Source organism: Salvelinus namaycush, unplaced genomic scaffold (assembly GCF_016432855.1).
Source record: "Salvelinus namaycush isolate Seneca unplaced genomic scaffold, SaNama_1.0 Scaffold10, whole genome shotgun sequence".
Taxonomy (NCBI): domain Eukaryota; kingdom Metazoa; phylum Chordata; class Actinopteri; order Salmoniformes; family Salmonidae; genus Salvelinus; species Salvelinus namaycush.
Genome location: NW_024057675.1, coordinates 840,478 through 860,425, shown reverse-complemented (window position 1 = coordinate 860,425; position 19,948 = coordinate 840,478). Strand labels below are relative to the sequence as shown.

Sequence of the window (19,948 nt, the reverse complement as noted above, 5' to 3'; positions counted from 1 at the left end):
CAGGGAACAGAAAAGAAAACCGGAATTTCAAGGAACAGAACCAGAACTGACAACAAAAGGGATCTATACTGTTCCGGAACAGAACAATATTCTAAATAACACCGGTTCCATCCAGATCATGACATAACAATAGACTTGATGTCAATACAAACCAGCCCTTCTACTGAGTTTAATCATGTATAAAAAATATCCACAACTGAATTCTACTGGAGTCTATGGACTTATTTTGTATTCAATAGAATAGCCCATAGGGCCCATGGACAAATGTAGTGCACTACAGAATAGGGTGCATGGACAAATGTAGTTCACTACAGAATAGGGCCCATGGTCAAATGTAGTGCACTACAGAATAGGGCCCATGGTCAAATGTAGTGCACTACAGAGGGAATAGTGCACCATTTTGGAAATTCAGCCCCAGTATATACTATATATAGACTCAGCCCCCAGTATATACTATATATAGACTCAGCCCCCAGTATATACTATATATAGACTCAGCCCCCAGTATATTCTATAGACTCAGCCCCCAGTATATACTATATATAGACTCAGCCCCAGTATATACTATATATAGACTCAGCCCCAGTATATACTATATATAGACTCAGTCCCCAGTATATACTATATATAGACTCAGTCCCCAGTATATACTATATATAGACTCAGTCCCCAGTATATACTATATATAGACTCAGCCCCCAGTATATACTATATACAGACTCAGCCCCCAGTATATACTATATACAGACTCAGCCCCCAGTATATACTATATACAGACTCAGCCCCCAGTATATACTATATACAGACTCAGCCCCCAGTATATACTATATATAGACTCAGCCCCCAGTATATACTATATACAGACTCAGCCCCCAGTATATACTATATACAGACTCAGCCCCCAGTATATACTATATACAGACTCAGCCCCCAGTATATACTATATACAGACTCAGCCCCCAGTATATACTATACATAGACTCAGTCCCCAGTATACAGGCCTCTATAGACTATGCTACTGTTTTACATGTTAGTCATGTACATGGGCATACGCTACTTTAACAGGAAATAAAAATATATTTAAAAAAAACATTCTACTACATATTCATCATCTAAAGCACCACCCCAACATCAACATATGTGATGACATCATCAACCAATTAGTAGGTCATTATGACGCCGCAACACTGAAGCATTGCCTTAGACCGCTGTGCCACTCGGGAGGCCAGACGTCATGTTTTTACCATGACTAGACTAAGGTTTGTCAATGATCATGCTGTAATGATCATGCTGTTTAATCAGCTTCTTGATATGACACACCGGTCAGGTGGATGGATTATCTTGGCAAAGGAAAAATGCTCAATAACAGCGAATGGAAAACGTATTGTTCAGTATATCGATCTCGTGTAAAGGCTTTAGGCCCGGACAGGCAACCTGGTTTACAATGAGACATGTATTGTTAATGTAAACCAATCAGGCTTTAGGCCTGGGCATAGCACTATTACAGCAACCACTATAGTTGTTAATGATCTTGTCTCGATCTCATCTAAATACGGATGATACTATTACGTTACGGAATTACCCCGACTGCTGACCTAGCTGTGACAAGGCTACAGTCGGATTTTACAGTTGTGCAGGAAAGCCCTTACTGATTTTTAAAACTCATACTTAATTGTCTCAGTTGGATTACATCTTCCCTCACTCATCGGATGGTTTTATAAATCGAACAAGTCCCAGCATACAAAGACCTTGGTGTGATATAACGTTAACATTTTTTTTTTTAAACATATGACTGAGCTTGTTAAGAAACTAAGATTTGAAGTGTTATTTTTTTTTTTACAGAAACTGATCTAGTCTCTCTCTAGTCAGCAGGAAGCAGATTGTGTAGTCAACCTTTCTACCGGTTCTCAATTATGGTGATACTATTAATAAAAGAGCAGCTGCCTATAAATGATAAGTTATCAAACCCGTTCACAGGGTTGGTTAACTCTAGAGACTACATTGGTGTCTATAGAGTTCGGTAGATCAGCATTTGGTTCCCTTATGCGTGTCGAATGATCTACAATGCACTTTCAAATTGGAGGAATTGGTGCCTCTAGGGCCTTTCAGACGGTTGATAGGGGGACCCTCTAGGGCCTTTCAGACGGTTGATAGGGGGACCCTCTAGGGCCTTTCAGACGGTTGATAGGGGGACCCTCTAGGGCCTTTCAGACGGTTGATAGGGGGACCCTCTAGGGCCTTTCAGACGGTTGATAGGGACCTTGTTACTAAAGAATGTATTTTTTTATGATTGCATTTCACTTTTCGTGTATTGTTGTGTATAACACCGTGTATATTGTGTTTATGAACGGGTAGTTGAATGTGTTAATTGTGTATTAATGTGTATTGTGGTGCTATACAGGCCTCATCTGGAAAAGAGACCTTGGTCTCAGCATTGACTCCCTGTCAAAATAAAGGTCAGATTAATATACTCTCCAGCACATTAGGTGGTGGTGGTGATGGTATTCAAGTTGAGTTAATTTGTGAACTTCCAATACAGTCATAGAAGTAAAAGAAGATGAAGATAGCCCTAAATGGTGCTGTCCATGACCATGTTGTCACAGAAGACACCATTGCAAGGATAGGTGTGAATTTCAATACTTATAGAGTTGCTCATGTATCCTCACTTCACCTTTATTTCACATCACGCTCCTCTCCCTCAACTTATTTCTCTTCTTGGACAATCACATTGAAAGCACAGGAAGGCTTACCTCCAATGGATATTCTCTCATGACTTTTTAGACTTCTTAGCTGAGTGAATCCCTCTCCACACCGAGAGCAGTGATAAGGCTTCTCTCCACTGTGTGATCTCTGATGATTCTTTAGGTCTCCAGCAAAACGAAAATTATTTCCGCACAGTGAGCAGTGGTAAGGTTTCTCCCCTGTATGAATTCTCTGGTGATCTCTAAGGCTTCCTGAATGATTGAAGCTCTTCCCACATGTGGTGCAGTGGTAAGGCTTTTCTCCACTATGTACTCTTTCGTGTCTCTTAAGATTTACTTTTTCACTGAAACTCTTCCCACATTGTGAGCAGAGGAAAGGTTTCTCTCCAGTGTGTACTCTTTGATGATTCTTAAGATTACTTGAGGAAGTGAAACTCTTTCCACATTGAGGACAGGGGTAACGACCACGATCAGGCAGTCTTGATGTATCTGGGTCAACTACACCACTATTGTCCTCCTCTTCAACTTCTCTCATTTCCTTCTCATCAATTTTCTTCCCATCCTCCTCCTCTTTGACAATCATATTGAAAGTACAGTCACCATCCTCCTCTTTGACAATCACATTGAAAGTAGAGGGAGGCGTCTCTCCAATATGCATTTTCTGATGGCTTTTAAGACTTTTTAGTTGAGGGAATCCCTCCCCACACTGAGAGCAGTGGTAAGGCTTCTTTCCACAGTGTGATCTCAGATGATTCTTTAGGTTTCCAGCGAAACAAAAACTATTTCCACACAGAGAGCAATGGTAAGGCTTCTCCCCTGTATGTATTCTCTGGTGTTTCTTAAGGTTTCCTGGCTGACTAAAACTCTTCCGACAAAGAGAGCAGTGGTAAGGCTTCTCCCCTGTATGTACTCTTTGATGTTCCTTAAGACTTCCAGAACGATTGAAGCTTTTCTCACACTGGGTGCAGTGATAAGGCTTCTCCCCACTATGTACCTTCTTATGTCTCGTGAGATTGAATTTTTCACGGAAACTCTTCCCACATGTGGCACAGTGAAATGGTTTCTCTCGAGTGTGTACTCTTTGATGATTCTTTAGATTACCTGAGGAACGAAAACTCTTCCCACACTGATGGCAGGGGAAACGACCACGACCAGGTAATCTTGATGTATCTGGGTCAACTACACCACTAGTTTCCTGCTCTTCCTTAACTTCGCTCTTTACCTTCTCATCGATTTCCTTTTCATCCTCCTCCTCTTTGACAATCACATTGAAAGTACTGGCAGGCTTCTCTCCACTGTGCGATCTCTGATGAGTCTTCAGGCCTCCTGCTCGACCGAAACCCTTTCCACATTGGGAGCAGTGGTAAGATTTCTCTCCAGTGTGAACTCTCTGGTGATTCTTTAGATTACCTGAGGAACTGAAACTCTTTCCACATTGAGGACAGGGGTAACGACCACGAAGTCTTGATGTATCTGGGTCAACTACACCACTAGTTTCCTTCTCTTCCTCAACTCCTCCCTTTTCCTTCTCATCCTCCTCCTCTTTGACAATCACATTGAGAGTACAGTTACCTTCCTCCTCTTTGACAATCACATTGAAAGTACTGGCAGGCTTCTCTCCACTGTGCGACCTCTGATGAGTCTTCAGGCCTCCTGCTCGACTGAAACACTTCCCACAAAGAGAGCATTGGTGAGGCTTCTCTCCACTGTGCGACCTCAGATGAGTCTTCAGGTCTCCTGCTCGACTGAAACACTTCCCACATTGAGGACAGGGGTAACTCCCACAACCAGGCAGTCTTGATGCTGTGGAACTGGGTTCGTTGACTGAGTCTGGGATGGGGCTCTCTGCTGTAAGAATATGAACAGATATAGGGTAAGAAACAGAGGAACAAAGTATTTTAGCTTAATGCAGGATTCAACATTAATTAGGATTAACAGTGTATTGAAAGAAATACTTTTGCAAGGGGCTTGTTGCATTGCACATAGATAATGCCGCCATTGTCAAATTACAATGCATTGCGCAATGGTCAGTAGCCATTTTTTGGGGGCACTCGCCTTCCCTCTTACAAGCCATCAGACTGCTGAGGGTTATACTACAAAGCAGAATCAATGAGTTAGCCAGCTAACTTGCCTAAATATTCTGAATTAACATTTTATTCAACAACCAAAAACATATGTTTACATTTCTTAATGAACCAGAAAATCAATGGCTATTTTGGGCTGTTCAACTCTCTGAACCAAAGAGGATTTTAGCCTGAATTTACCTGAGTCAACAGAGTCCCTGTCCACCTCTCTCTCTTCCTCCTCCCCCTCATTGATTTCTCTCTCCTCGCCCTCCTCCTTGACAATCACATTGAGTTCCACTGTTTGACTGCAGTCCCCCAGCTTCACTGACAGCAACTCTGGACCCCGCTGTGAGCTTCTCTGCGCTGGAACACCACAACCAGAACCTGGTTCAGACATGGTAGGCTGGATAGATCTAAAAGAGGAGACCGAAAGAGTTCAGGGTGATTTTCAGAAACTTAGATTATGGTATAGCTCCAGAAAAGACAACAAAAATGTTTCTAAGCTAGTTAACCACACATCCCGTAGGAACCCCTAAAAAAATATAAGATAGAAGGCAACAGCCAGTCAGATTAGGCTATAAGAACAGGGGCGGCAGGTAGCCTAGTGGTTAGAGCGTTGCAAGATCGAATCCCCGAGCTGACAAGGTAAAACGTAGGTCATTCTGCCCCTGAACAAGGCAGTTAACTCACTGTTCCTAGGCCGTCATTGAAAATAAGAATGTGTTCTTAACTGACTTGCCTAGTTAAATAAAGGTAAAATAAATTCAGTTGATATTCATATCACTAATATCTAATTACCACCCCATCCTCAGTATTCAAACAGGTAACACAAGCACTGTGTGTTAGAATTAGGGGCAATTCCAAGGTAACAGAGTGATGCCGAGACACAGAGTTGTCACTTTAAAAATGTATGAAAAACCAATGAATACAAAGTTAAACAAACCATACAACTCCATGGAGCACAAGGACTATATCCACTGAACAAACCATACAACTCCATGCAGCACAAGGACTATTTCCACTGAACAAACCATACAACTCCATGGAGCACAAGGACTATATCCACTGAACAAACCATACAACTCCACTATGGCCTATTCATTGCCTTACCTCCCTTATCCTACCACATTTGCACACACTGTATATAGACTTTTTTTCTATTGTGTTATTAACTGTATGTTTGTTTATTCCATGTGTAACTCTGTGTTGTTGTTTGTGTCGCACTGCTCTGCTTTATCTTGGCCAGGTTGCAGTTGTAAATGAGAACTTGTTCTCAACTGGCCTACCTGTATCATGCCCTGACCTTAGTTATCTTTGTTTTCTTTATTATTTTGGTTAGGTCAGGGTGTGACGAGGGTGGTATGTGTGTTTTTGTCTTGTCTAGGGGTTTTTGTATATCTATGGGGTTTTGGTATTGTCTAGGTAAATGTAGGTCTATGGTGGCCTGAATTGGTTCCCAATCAGAGACAGCTGTTTATCGTTGTCTCTGATTGGGGATCCTATTTAGGTTGCCATTTTCCATTTTGGTTTGGTGGGTTATTGTCTATGTGATGTCTGCACTCGTTATTATTATCTTCAGGTTCGTTTTGTTAGTTTGTTAGTTTGTTTAGTGTTTATTCGTTCATTAAAAGAAGAATGTATACATATCGCGCTGCGCCTTGGTCTCATCGTCACGGCAAACGTGACAACCTGGTTAAATAAAGGTGAAATACATAAAAATAAAAAAAAATGCACAGGGACTATTTCCACTGAACATTCTACAACGTTTGATAACAATGACAGCAAACAGCACAAACCGTTAAACTGTTATTAAACTTTATATCTGCACTGTTCTTCAAGTAAATGTGTTTTTGTATAATTTTCAACGTCAGCGAGACAAAAAGGCGCTGACAGTATACTACAGGAAACGGAGTGGCTGAGCACGCCCCCCATTCACATCGACGGGTCTGTAGTGGAGCGGGTCGAGAGCTTCAAGTTCCTCGGTGTTCCACATCACTAAGGAACTATCATGGTCCAAAAACACAGACCGCAAGGCACTTCAGAGGGTAGTGTGTATGGCCCCAGTACATCACTGGGGCCGAGCTCCCTGCCATCCAGGGCCTCTATACCAGGTGGCGTCAGAGGAAGGACCTAAAAATGGTCAGACTCCATCTACCCAAGTCATCTACTGCACGGCCAGCGGTACCAGAGTACCAAGTTTGGCACCAAAAGGCTCTGGAACAGCTTCTACCCCCAAGCCATCGGACTGCTGAACAGCTTCTACCCCCAAGCCATCAGACTGCTGAACAGCTTCTACCCCCAAGCCATAAGACTGCTGAACAGCTTCTACCCCCAAGCCATAAGACTGCTGAACAGCTTCTACCCCCAAGCCATTAGACTGCTGAACAGCTTCTACCCCCAAGCCATCAGACTGCTGAACAGCTTCTACCCACAAGCCATCAGACTGCTGAACAGCTTCTACCCACAAGCCATCAGACTGCTGAACAGCTTCTACCCCCAAGCCATCAGACTGCTGAACAGCTTCTACCCCCAAGCCATCAGACTGCTGAACAGCTTCTACCCCCAAGCCATCAGACTGCTGAACAGCTTCTACCCCCAAGCCATCAGACTGCTGAACAGCTTCTACCCCCAAGCCATCAGACTGCTGAACAGCTTCTACCCCCAAGCCATCAGACTGCTGAACAGCTTCTACCCCCAAGCCATCAGACTGCTGAACAGCTTCTACCCCCAAGCCATCAGACTGCTGAACAGTTCATCAAATGGCTACCCAGACTATTTGCATTGACCCCCTTTTGTTTGTTGCACTGATTCTCTTGCACCCTCACAAATACTACACAAAACACACACACACACACACTCTGTACATACAGTACCAGTCAAAAGTTTGGACACACCTTGGGCCAATAATTGGCTTGGGCCAATAAACACGAGCAATGGACATTATACCGGTAGAAATCTGTCCTTTGGTCTGACGAGTCCAAATTCTTGGTTCCAACCACTGTGTCTTGACACGCAGAGTAGGTGAACGGATGATCTCCGCATGTGTGGTTCTCACCGTGACTCATGGAGGAGGTGTGATGGTGCTTTGCTGGTGACACTGTCTGGGATTTATTTAGAATTCAACGCACATTTAAACAGCATGGCTACCACAGCATTCTGCAGCGATACGCCATCCCATCCAGTTGGTGCTTAGTGGGACTATCATCTGTTTTTCAACAGGACAATGACCCCAAACGCACCTCCAGACTGTGTAAGGGCTATTTGACTAAGGAGCGTGATGGAGTGCTGCATCAGATGACCTGGCTTCCACAATCACCCGACCTCAACCCAACTGAGATGGTTTGGGATGAGCTGGACTGCAGAGTGAAGGAAAAGCAGCCAACAAGTGCTCAGCATATGTGGGAACTCCTTGAAGACCGTTGGAAAAGCATTCATTTAACACTTTTTTGGGGGTTACTACATGATTCCACGTGCTATTTTATAGTTGATGTCTTCACAATTAAAAAAAATAGTAAAAATAAGGAAAAACCCTTTGAAGGAGTAGGACTGTGCAAACTTCTGACTGGTTCTGTACGCTGCTGTTACTCTATTATATATCCCGACTGCCTAGTCACTTTTACCCCTAACTACATGCATATATTACCTCAACTACCTCAATATTCATCTGATTATGGCAAATTATCCAATAGTCATTGTAAACACCTTACTCTGCTTATCTTAAAATCGGTGTACGGTCAAGAAATCAAAGCAAGCATCAACGCCGATTTAAAAGAAGTTTTTCTGAGCAACATTTCAAACTATAGGACATGTAGCACCTTAAATCTGAATTCCAGCAGATTGTATTTCAAATCTAAATTCCAGCAGATTGTATTTCAAATCTGAATTCCAGCAGATTGTATTTCAAATCTGAATTCCAGCAGATTGTATTTCAAATCTGAATTCCAGCAGATTGTATTTCAAATCTGAATTCCAGCAGATTGTATTTGATCTGCACATGTGCTGGCAACAGCAAAGCGAGCCTCCCTGTTAAGTGCAAGTGAAGTGAGTTCGGAAACAACTGAATGTACGTGTCTTAGAAATAGTTTTTCACAAACAAAATGTTATATGTCCGAACTCGGAATCAAAATGTGCTCATAAAAATAACATGGTCGCTGTGGTAGAACATTCATTTTGAGTAGTAATCTTCTGCATTTATCAGAGTGCCATCGGGTAGCCGGATTTCAGATGTTTCCATGGAAACAGGATTATTATTAGATTAATCGTTCTTCTTGCGAAGCACGTTTTTAATCAAACTATTATGTTAATCTGACTATCCACAGTAATATTGTGTCCATGTAACCTCACACACACAGGTAATGCTATTCCTTGTATTTTATTGTTTTCCTATTCTCATTTTCCTTTTTAACTCTGCATTGTTGGGAAAGGGCTCGTCAGTCAGCATTTCACTGTAAAGTCTACACCTGTGACAAAACAGGGGAAAAGCGGGATACCTAGTCAGTTGTACAACTGAATGCATTCAACTGAAATTTGTCTTCCGCATTTAACCCGACCCCTCAATCAGAGAGGTGCGGGTGGGCTGCCATAATCGGCATCCACGTCTTCGGCGCCCGGTAGAACAGTTGCCTTGCTCAGGGGCAGAACGACAGATTTTTACCTCGTCAGCTCGGGGATTCGATCCAGCAACTTGGGCTCGTAAGTAAGCATTTCACTGTAAAAGTCTACACCGGTGACAAAACATCTGATTTCATATAAAATTGTCAATAGAAAAAAATAGTTATTTTTTTGGGGCGGTTTCAATTCTAAATAAAAATCATCGACTCAACCTGTCTTCAAATGACTTTCAGTTCTCTTCATGGAACTTCTTTATTCCATAAAGAGAATAATGTTATTTTCTTTTAGAGTCACTGTGAAACAAATCATTAGTCCCCTTCTCTCGTATCCGTTATCAAACTAATGATCTTCAAGCTGGAACAAGTTAGTAATCTGCTACCGTAGTCAGAGCTAGCGATACATTCCAGCTCATGAATTTCCCGAATAGCTGTATTTGCATTAGCTACGCTATCTGCTACTTGTTATCGTTGCCAACTTCACACCATCACTGTCCCTTCACACTGTCACTGTCCCTTCACACTGTCACTGAGTTCACTGTCCCTTCACACTGTCCCTTCACACCGTCACTGTCCCTTCACACCGTCACTGTCCCTTCACACCGTCACTGAGTTCAATGTGTTCAGCGTCACTGAGTTCAATGTGTTCACTGAGTTCACCGTCACTGAGTTCAATGTGTTCACTGAGTTCACCGTCACTGAGTTCAATGTGTTCACTGAGTTCACTGTCACTGAGTTCACTGTCACTGAGTTCACTGTCCCTTCACACTGTCACTGAGTTCAATGTGTTCACTGAGTTCACACCCAGAGAAGTGCCGCAGCTCATTTTGCAGCCCTTAAAAGAGTAGCCAATCCAAGTAGATTTTTCATATTGGACCCGCACATTTTTGGTTCAAACGCATCTGTTTTGTATGCTATAGTCTCTAGTGAGTAGGCTGGACCCTGGTTTTATAGACACACAATCAATTATGTACGGTGCAATATTTATGTCCAATATGACAAACAACTGGATTTAAGCTGATTGGCCACTCTTTAAGGTCCGCAAAATGAGCAGAGACACTTCTGGGGGTGTAAACTCAGTGGACTTGGAAACTAGAAGTGCTCCTGGGTAGAATGGACCTTTTACTACAGCACAACGTACACAAGATAAGAGTACACACACAAACAACATTGTTGACCATTTAGGATTTGAAATAAACAAATAAATCACATAATATCTTATAGAAATAGTTGTTATCAAACAAAGAATAATTACAAGGATAAAATACATGGATAATTCTGCACTAATTACTAATTTACAAAGTATACACAGAGAGGAAGTTGAAGAGAGAGGCCCAGCTAGGGTGCAAATCTGTATCCATCCAGCAGGTGGTGTTTTTTCCCCAGTTGTTTGGCAAAGTTTTTATTTATTTTTTATTTAACCAGGTAGGCAAGTTGAGAACAAGTTCTCATTTACAACTGCGACCTGGCCAAGATAAAGCAAAGCAGTTCGACACATATAACAACACAGAATTACACATGGAGTAAAACAAACATACAGTCAATAATACAGTAGAAAAATAAGTCTATATGCAAATGAGGTGAGATAAGGGAGGTAAAGGCAATAAATAGGCCATGGTGGCGAAGTAAATACAATATAGCAATTAAAACACTGGAATGGTAGATTTGACAGTAGATGAGTGTGCAAAGTAGAAATACTGGGGTGCAAAGGAGCAAAATAAATAAATACAGTAGGGGAAGAGGTAGTGGTTTGGGCTATTTATAGATGGGCTAGGTACAGGTGCAGTGATCTGTGAGCTGCTCTGACAGCTGGTGCTTAAAGCTAGTGAGGGAGATAAGTGTTTCCAGTTTCAGAGATTTTTGTAATTCGTTCCAGTCAATGGCAGCAGAGAACTGGAAGAAGAGGCGGCCAAAGGAGGAATTGGCTTTGGGGGTGACAAGTGAGATATACCTGCTGGAACGCGTGCTACGGGTGGGTGCTGCTATGGTCACCAGCGAGCAGAGATAAGGCGGGACTTTACCTAGCAGGGTCTTGTAGATGACCTGGAGCCAGTGGGTATGGCGACGAGTATGAAGCGAGGGCCAGCCAACGAGAGCGTACAGGTCGCAGTGGAGAGTAGTATGTGGAGCTTTGGTGACAAAACGGATGGCACTGTGATAGACTGCATCCAATTTGTTGAGTAGGGTGTTGGAGGCTATTTTGTAAATGACATCGCCGAAGTCGAGGATCAGTAAGATGGTCAGTTTTACGAGGGTATGTTTGGCAGCATGGGTGAAGGATGCTTTGTTTGCGAAATAGGAAGCCAATTCTAGATTTAACTTTGGATTGGAGATGTTTTATGTGAGTCTAGAAAGAGAGTTTACAGTCTAACCAGACACCTAGGTATTTGTAGTTGTCCACATATAAGTCAGAACCGTCCAGAGTAGTGATGCTGGACGGGCGGGCAGGTGCAGGCAGCGATCAGTTGAAGAGCATGCATTTAGTTTTACTTGCATTTAAGAGCAGTTGGAGGCCACGGAAGGAGAGTTGTATGGCATTGAAGCTCGTCTGGAGGGTTGTTAACACAATGTCCAGAGAAGGGCCAGAAGTATACAGAATGGTGTCGTCTGCGTAGAGGTGGATCAGAGACTCACCAGCAGCAAGAGCGACATCATTGATGTATACAGAGAGTCGGCCCAAGAATTGAACCCTGTGGCACCCCCATAGAGACTGCCAGAGGCCCGGACAACAGGCCCTCAGATTTGACACACTGAACTCTGTCGGAGAAGTAGTTGGTGAACCAGGCGAGGCAATCATTTGAGAAACCAAGGCTGTTGAGTCTGTCGATGAGGATGTGGTGATTGACAGAGTCGAAAGCCTTGGCCAGGTCAATGAATACGGCTGCACAGTATTGTTTCTTATCGATGGCGGTTAAGATATCGTTTAGGACCTTGAGCGTGGCTGAGGTGCACCCATGGCCAGCTCTGAAACCAGATTGCATAGCGGAGAAGGTGCAGTGGGATTCTAAATGGTCGGTAATATGTTTGTTGACTTGGCTTTCGAAGACCTTAGAAAGGCAGGGTAGGATAGATATAGGTCTGTAGCAGTTTGGGTCAAGAGTGTCCCCCCCCTTTGAAGAGGGGGATGACCGCAGCTGCTTTCCAATCTTTGGGAATCTCAGACGACACGAAAGAGAGGTTGAACAGGCTAGCAATAGGGGTTGCAACAATTTCGGCAGATAATTTTAGGAAGAAATGGTCCAGATTGTCTGGCCCAGCTGATTTGTGGGGGTCCAGATTTTGCAGCTCTTTCAGAACATCAGCTGACTGGATTTGGGAGAAGGAGAAATGGGGAAGGCTTGGGCGAGTTGCTGTGGGGGGTGAAGTGCTGTTGACCGGGGTAGGGGTAGCCAGGTGGAAAGCATGGTCAGCTGTAGAAAAATGCTTATTGAAATTCTCAATTATAGTGGATTTATCGGTGGTGACAGAGTTTCCTATCCTCAGTGCAGTGGGCAGCTGCTCTTATTCTCCATGGACTTTACAATGTCCCAAAACTTTTTTGAGTTTGTGTTGCAGGAAGTAACAGGGTTTTGTATGGAAGTCAATGAGAGTGTCGAATTTGGTCAACAAAAAATTGATTATTTGCGACAAGGTTTATTTGATCGAATAGAAGTTTCGTAATGTTTCGTAATGTTTAAGTTACGAGTGTACTTATATAAGTAGGACACTATACTGGAGTAGTCCCGAGATGGTAGTAGATGGTAGTAGCATACAATCTCTCCAATGAATACAGGCGGTTGATGTCAACAACCCTCATCAGATATTTTTTTAAAGGATTACAATAATGAGATGTACCCACCAATTCAAAGAAAGGATAGGCGGGAGCTAGACAGCCCACCGTGCAGCTTTGTGGACAACCACTCCCATTATTAGGGCGGAGAGACATGCATCCTCTCAGTATATCCATAATGTTTGGTATACACGACGGAACTCTTATTCTGAAGGATTCCATAATGTTTGGTATACATGACGGGACTCTTATTCTGGAGGATTCCATAATGTTTGGTATACATAACGGGACTCTTATTCTGGAGGATTCCAAAAGATCCATGACCCAGAAGTACTTCGTTATTCTTGCCTGCTTCACAGCTGTATCATTAATTGAATTGATCAAAAATGTATCACTAGCCACTTTAAACAATGCCACTTAATATAATATATATGTATCTTTATGTAATACATGTATCACTAGCCACTTTAAACTATGCCACTTTTATGTTTACATACCCTACATTACTCATCTCATATGTATATACTGTACTCGATACCATCTACTGCATCTTGCCTATGCGGTTCTGTACCATCACTTATTCATATATCTTTATGTACATATTCTTTATCCCTTTACACTTGTGTGTATAAGGTAGTAGTTGTGGAATTGTTAGGTTAGATTACTCGTTGGTTATTACTGCATTGTCAGAACTAGAAGCACAAGCATTTCGCTACACTCGCATTAACATCTGCTAACCATGTGTATGTGACAAATAAAATTTGATTTGATTATGATGGAAAACCGAATTTAGCTTCTTATGTCGACATTCCTTCTTAATTTGATTGGAAATATTATGGGAAAAGGGTTATGCCTTGATCACATCAACAGCATTATTGCACAAAAAGGTGCACAGCATCATCTGGATGTGTGTGCAACAAAAATTCAACATTCACATTCTGCTACCATTTCTGTCAAGACGTCTATGCATACAGTTTGACGCATATGTTCAATAAATTCAACATAATCACCAAACAGAACCCACTGCCTCTGCAAAGCAATGCTGCAAGGCAAACGCCGGACCCGTTGGAAAGGAATATACTTTTATTTAACCTTTAACTAGGCAAGCCAGTTAAGAACAAATTATTATTTACAATGAAGGCCTACCCCGGCCAAACCCTAATGATGCTGGGCCAATTGTGCGACACCCTATAAGACTCCCGATCACGGCCGGTTGTGATACAGCCTGGAATAGAACCAGGGTCTGTAGTGACGCCTTTAGCACTGAGATGCAGTACCATAGACCGCTGCGTCACTCGGTAGTACCAAAACGCAATAATATTGTCGGTATGATCGAGGCGTTAGCTGTATGCATAAACCTGTAGCCGGGTAGTTTAGCAACGGTTAGTCCAGCTAATTTGGCTAGCTAGCTACCTAGATAGCTAAACCAAATATTTTGTGACCAACCTAGCTGTGGCTAAACAATGAGCAGCCTGTTAGCTAGCTAGCTAATTCCTCGGTACAGTCATTTTACTCACGATGAGACGACAGCTGGCTAACTATGAAATGAATGTCATACTTCAATCGTGACCCTGAAATAAAGTTAGCATGTTAGCTAGCTAGCTACACACATGGGTTGGACGGGAGATGTGTAGCTAGCTAGCTAACGGCTAGATAGCTGGGATAACAACAAAACCAGGCCGCGGCAACCACTGCCGTTTAATCCTGGAATGTGTTGGTTTACAGACCGTGCTACAAGCATAATTTTAAAATGTTAGAAATTAGCAACAGGTTACCTGGAACTGATTTCCTGTAGCTAATTGTTTGGCTGAAAAGAACTTGAGAAAATGGTGAGGTCTAGTAGAGCAAGCGGGAAAAACGTATCCACTTTCCGAGTGAGTTTGGTCTGGATTATGAGATGGGGCAGGAAGTGTTCGTGAGCGTCGTATCAGCATAATCATTGTGCATGTTTTACCGGCCTCTCTTGTTCAATCGTATACTTACAATTTGTGCTAAATTAGGATATGATACTGAATTACATCAACCAGACTCGAAGGTAAACTTCAACATGTCTTCACTCCATCACTGTCCGTGTAATAAGCCCCATATTCCAGTGGTGACGTCATATGTCAGCTCGTCACATCAATACACGACATTCCCCCTTTACTTGGACATGAACTTTAATGTCAACTTGACATGTTTTTATTTATTTTACTAGGCAAGTCAGTTAAGAACAAATTCTTATTTACAATGATGGCCTACCCCGGGCCAAACCCCAACCCGGATGACGCTGGGCCTCTGACAAACTACAACACTCATTCTTTACCTGTATAGCAACCATTGTGTTACCAATAAACAACTGAAATCTGTTCAATGTCTTATTTCTGTTCTCCTAATGGACTTTCCATTTTAAGCCTACTTCTAAGAAAAACAAAACAGTATTATAATTTTTTTATTATTTTACTGTAACAAAACATGTTGCACCTTTTTCACAACATAATTCAAACATTCAGAGTCTTCACATTAGTCCTTTGTACTTGTCATTTTTTTCAGTTTATGCTTGTTTTCTTTACCCCTTACAGTACAGGATAATTATTAAGTCTGTTAACTTCTGTGGCAGTTTAATTTGTCTGTGAGGCCTGACTAGCTTGGATGTCCGTGGTCTTTGTGGGGATCCCTCACAGATGGTCTCTGGTTTGGCCTCTATGTAATGTCTCAGAGTAGGACTCTGTTCCCCACAGTCTCTTTCGGTCTCTGTCCTTTGGTTGTGGATTCGGCTCCTCAATTGGAATACCTGGCTGCAGTTGGAGATTGAAACAGCCACAGTGTTTCCCTCTATACTGATCACAGCGTGTGGTATCTTGTTGAATGTTGTATTGCTGGAATACCTGGCTGCAGTTGGAGATTGAAACAGCCACAGTGTTTCCCTCTATACTGATCACAGCGTGTGGTATCTTGTTGAAGGTTGTTGTGAACTTGTCTGTTTTTGTCCTGTTCTAGGAGAACCTGGTCTCCGATGTCCACGTCAGAGTGTTTCGGCTCTGCGACGGTTGTCTGCATAGATCTTGGATTTCCCTTTCTTGGGGTTTCTGTGGCACCGGACTGGTGCCCCGCTCTTCAGGGCGAGTGCAGGGAGCTGGCACAGGATGCATCAGACTGCTAACCGGATCCTCTGGTCGTATGTTGAGCAGAAAACACTTGCACAACATCTCTCTCATCTCTCTCCCAACTTATCCATTGCCTCCCTGACAGTCTCTGGCTCTTCCCGCGGCTCAGCATGTCCCCCACCAAAACAATCCATTATTACCTTCCGTCTGCCGCCAAGGAAGGGTTTCGCATCCTCTCATGTCCTCCCAAGTCCAAAACTTCCTTACCTCATTTTCACACTGCTTGGTCCTTTGTTGGTGGGATATTCTGTCACGGTCTTGGAAATGAGCGGACCAAGGCGCAGCGTGAGTATAGCTCCACATATTTATTGAAGTGAAACTAACAAAACAAAATAACAAACTTACAAAGACCGCGAGGACGTAGTGCCCAGACACACTAACAAACAATCAATATCCCACAAAACACAGGTAGGGAAATGGCTACCTAAATATGATCCCCAATCAGAGGCAACGGTAAACAGCTGCCTCTAATTGGGAACCATATTAGCACCAACATAGAAATAGACATCCTAGAACACCCCCTAGTCACGCCCTGACCTACTACACCATAGAGAACCAAGGGCTCTCTATGGTCAGGGCGTGACAGAAATGTCTTCTTCTTCTTCTTCTCCTTCTTCTTCTACTTCTTCTTCTCCTTATTCTCCTTCTTTTGTTTCCTGGTCCAAAGTGGAACTAGAAAGCTACAAACCTCTGATGCCGTCTCGCAGGCTCACTGGCCTCGACCACTCTGCTCTCACTCTTTCAGCTGTGGCCGATTAAACACCAATTTGCCCCATGTTGAACTGACATTTCTCTGAGCTGAGAGTCATCCCCCCAAAAACACTCCAGCCTATTGAAGACAGCATGCAGCCTGCTGGTCATGGGTCTCCTTTGTCTGGGACGTGGACGATGATGTCATCCGATATGTTCTCCAAACCCCTAGATGCCTGCCAGTTGCTGTTGCGATTTCACGTTGATTCTGCTCGCTTGCCGATGGAACTCCAAAGTCTTTTATATCTGTATATCCCATAATGCACTGCAAATGTCGTTATGCCTCTCGACTCTGGTGTTAGCTCCAGTTGATGATAGCCCCATTTAAGATCCAGTTTACTGAACGTGACCTGACCCATTCATTCCTTGCTAAAGTTCATCCACTGTGGGGATTGGGTCCCTGCCACGTATGATCGCTGTGTTCGTTTGTCTCATGTCCAGAAACAGTCTTATATCGCCGTCCGGTTTTGGCACTAACACTACCGGATTCGCCCAGGGTGTGGCACCATCCACTCTCTCCATTAAGTCCATGTTTTGTAGTTCCTTATCCACAGCTTCTCTCAGGTGGAATGGAACACGGCTAAAGGTCTGTGCTACTGGTGTCATGTGTTGGTTGGTCTGCTATGTGTTTAGCTTACCCAACCCTTCAACATGTAGGTTGGTCTGCTATGTGTTTAGCTTACCCAACCCTTCAACATGTTGATCTGCTATGTGTTTAGCTTACCCAACCCTTCAACATGTAGGTTGATCTGCTATGTGTTTAGCTTACCCAACCCTTCAACATGTAGGATGATCTGCTATGTGTTTAGCTTACCCAACCCCTTCAACATGTAGGTTGATCTGCTATGTGTTTAGCTTATCCAACCCCTTCAACATGTTGATCTGCTATGTGTTTAGTTTACCCAACCCCTTCAACATGTAGGATGATCTGCTATGTGTTGAGCTTACCCAACCCTTCAACATGTTGATCTGCTATGTGTTTAGCTTATCCAACCCCTTCAACATGTTGATCTGCTATGTGTTTAGCTTACCCAACCCCTTCAACATGTAGGATGATTTGCTATGTGTTTAGCTTACCCAACCCCTTCAACATGTAGGATGATCTGCTATGTGTTGAGCTTACCCAACCCTTCAACATGTTGATCTGCTATGTGTTTAGCTTACCCAACCCTTCAACATGTTGATCTGCTATGTGTTGAGCTTACCCAACCCCTTCAACATGTTGATCTGCTATGTGTTTAGCTTACCCAACCCCTTCAACATGTAGGTTGATCTGCTATGTGTTTAGCTTACCCAACCCTTCAACATGTTGATCTGCTATGTGTTTAGCTTACCCAACCCTTCAACATGTAGGTTGATCTGCTATGTGTTTAGCTTACCCAACCCTTCAACATGTTGGTTGATCTGCTATGTGTTTAGCTTACCAACCCTTCAACATGTTGATCTGCTATGTGTTTAGCTTACCCAACCCTTCAACATGTTGATCTGCTATGTGTTTAGCTTACCCAACCCGTCAACATGTTGATCTGCTATGTGTTTAGCTTACCCAACCCCTTCAACATGTTGATCTGCTATGTGTTTAGCTTACCCAACCCCTTCAACATGTAGGTTGATCTGCTATGTGTTTAGCTTACCCAACCCTTTCAACATGTTGATCTGCTATGTGTTTAGCTTACCCAAACCCTTCAACATGTAGGTTGATCTGCTATGTGTTTAGCTTACCCAACCCCTTCAACATGTTGATCTGCTATGTGTTTAGCTTACCCAAACCCTTCAACATGTAGGTTGATCTGCTATGTGTTTAGCTTACCCAACCCTCCAACATCTAGGTTGATCTGCTATGTGTTTAGCTTACCCAACCCTTCAACATGTTGATCTGCTATGTGTTTAGCTTACCCAACCCTTTCAACATGTAGGTTGATCTGCTATGTGTTTAGCTTACCCAACCCCTTCAACATGTTGATCTGCTATGTGTTTAGCTTACCCAACCCCTTCAACATGTTGATCTGCTATGTGTTTAGCTTACCCAACCCCTTCAACATGTAGGTTGATCTGCTATGTGTTTAGCTTACCAAACCCTTCAACATGTTGATCTGCTATGTGTTTAGCTTACCCAACCCTTCAACATGTAGGATGATCTGCTATGTGTTTAGCTTACCCAACCCTTCAACATGTTGATCTGCTATGTGTTTAGCTTACCCAACCCCTTCAACATGTTGGTTGGTCTGCTATGTGTTTAGCTTACCCAACCCTTCAACATGTTGATCTGCTATGTGTTTAGCTTACCCAACCCTTCAACGTGTTGATCTGCTATGTGTTTAGCTTATCCTACCCTTCAACATGTAGGATGATCTGCTATGTGTTTAGCTTACCCAATCCTTCAACATGTTGATCTGCTATGTGTTTAGCTTACCCAACCCCTTCAACATGTAGGTTGGTCTGCTATGTGTTTAGCTTACCCAACCCCTTCAACATGTAGGTTGATCTGCTATGTGTTTAGCTTACCCAACCCCTTCAACATGTAGGATGATCTGCTATGTGTTTAGCTTACCCAACCCTTCAACATGTAGGTTGATCTGCTATGTGTTTAGCTTACCCAACCCTTCAACATGTTGATCTGCTATGTGTTTAGCTTACCCAACCCTTCAACATGTAGGATGATCTGCTATGTGTTTAGCTTACCCAACCCCTTCAACATGTAGGATGATCTGCTATGTGTTTAGCTTACCCAACCCTTCAACATGTAGATTGATCTGCTATGTGTTTAGCTTACCCAACCCCTTCAACATGTAGGATGATCTGCTATGTGTTTAGCTTACCCAACCCTTCAACAGGTTGATCTGCTATGTGTTTAGCTTACCCAACCCTTCAACAGGTTGATCTGCTATGTGTATAGCTTACCCAACCC

At 42.9% G+C, this 19,948-nt stretch overlaps 1 protein-coding gene across 4 annotated transcripts in view; it reads right to left on the bottom strand.

The window, feature by feature from the left end:
• LOC120035255 (zinc finger protein 345-like) overlaps window positions 1-15,023 on the bottom strand; it is a 29,013-nt gene extending 13,990 nt beyond the window's left edge. For 2 of the 4 annotated variants that reach the window (XR_005474131.1, XM_038982048.1), the window contains exons 1-3: window positions 14,920-15,023; window positions 4,967-5,181; window positions 2,751-4,550 (exon numbers count right to left, since the gene is read on the bottom strand). Coding sequence is in view for 3 of the 4 variants with exons in the window: in XM_038982048.1 (XP_038837976.1) it covers window positions 2,751-4,550; window positions 4,967-5,165 (1,999 nt within the window). In the remaining variant the exon portion in view is untranslated. Of the gene's footprint in view, window positions 1-1,840; window positions 4,551-4,966; window positions 5,182-14,919 lie in introns of those variants that run through there. The other 2 variants (XM_038982050.1, XM_038982049.1) reach the window with 2 other exon arrangements.
• Between the last annotated feature and the right edge of the window lie 4,925 nt (window positions 15,024-19,948).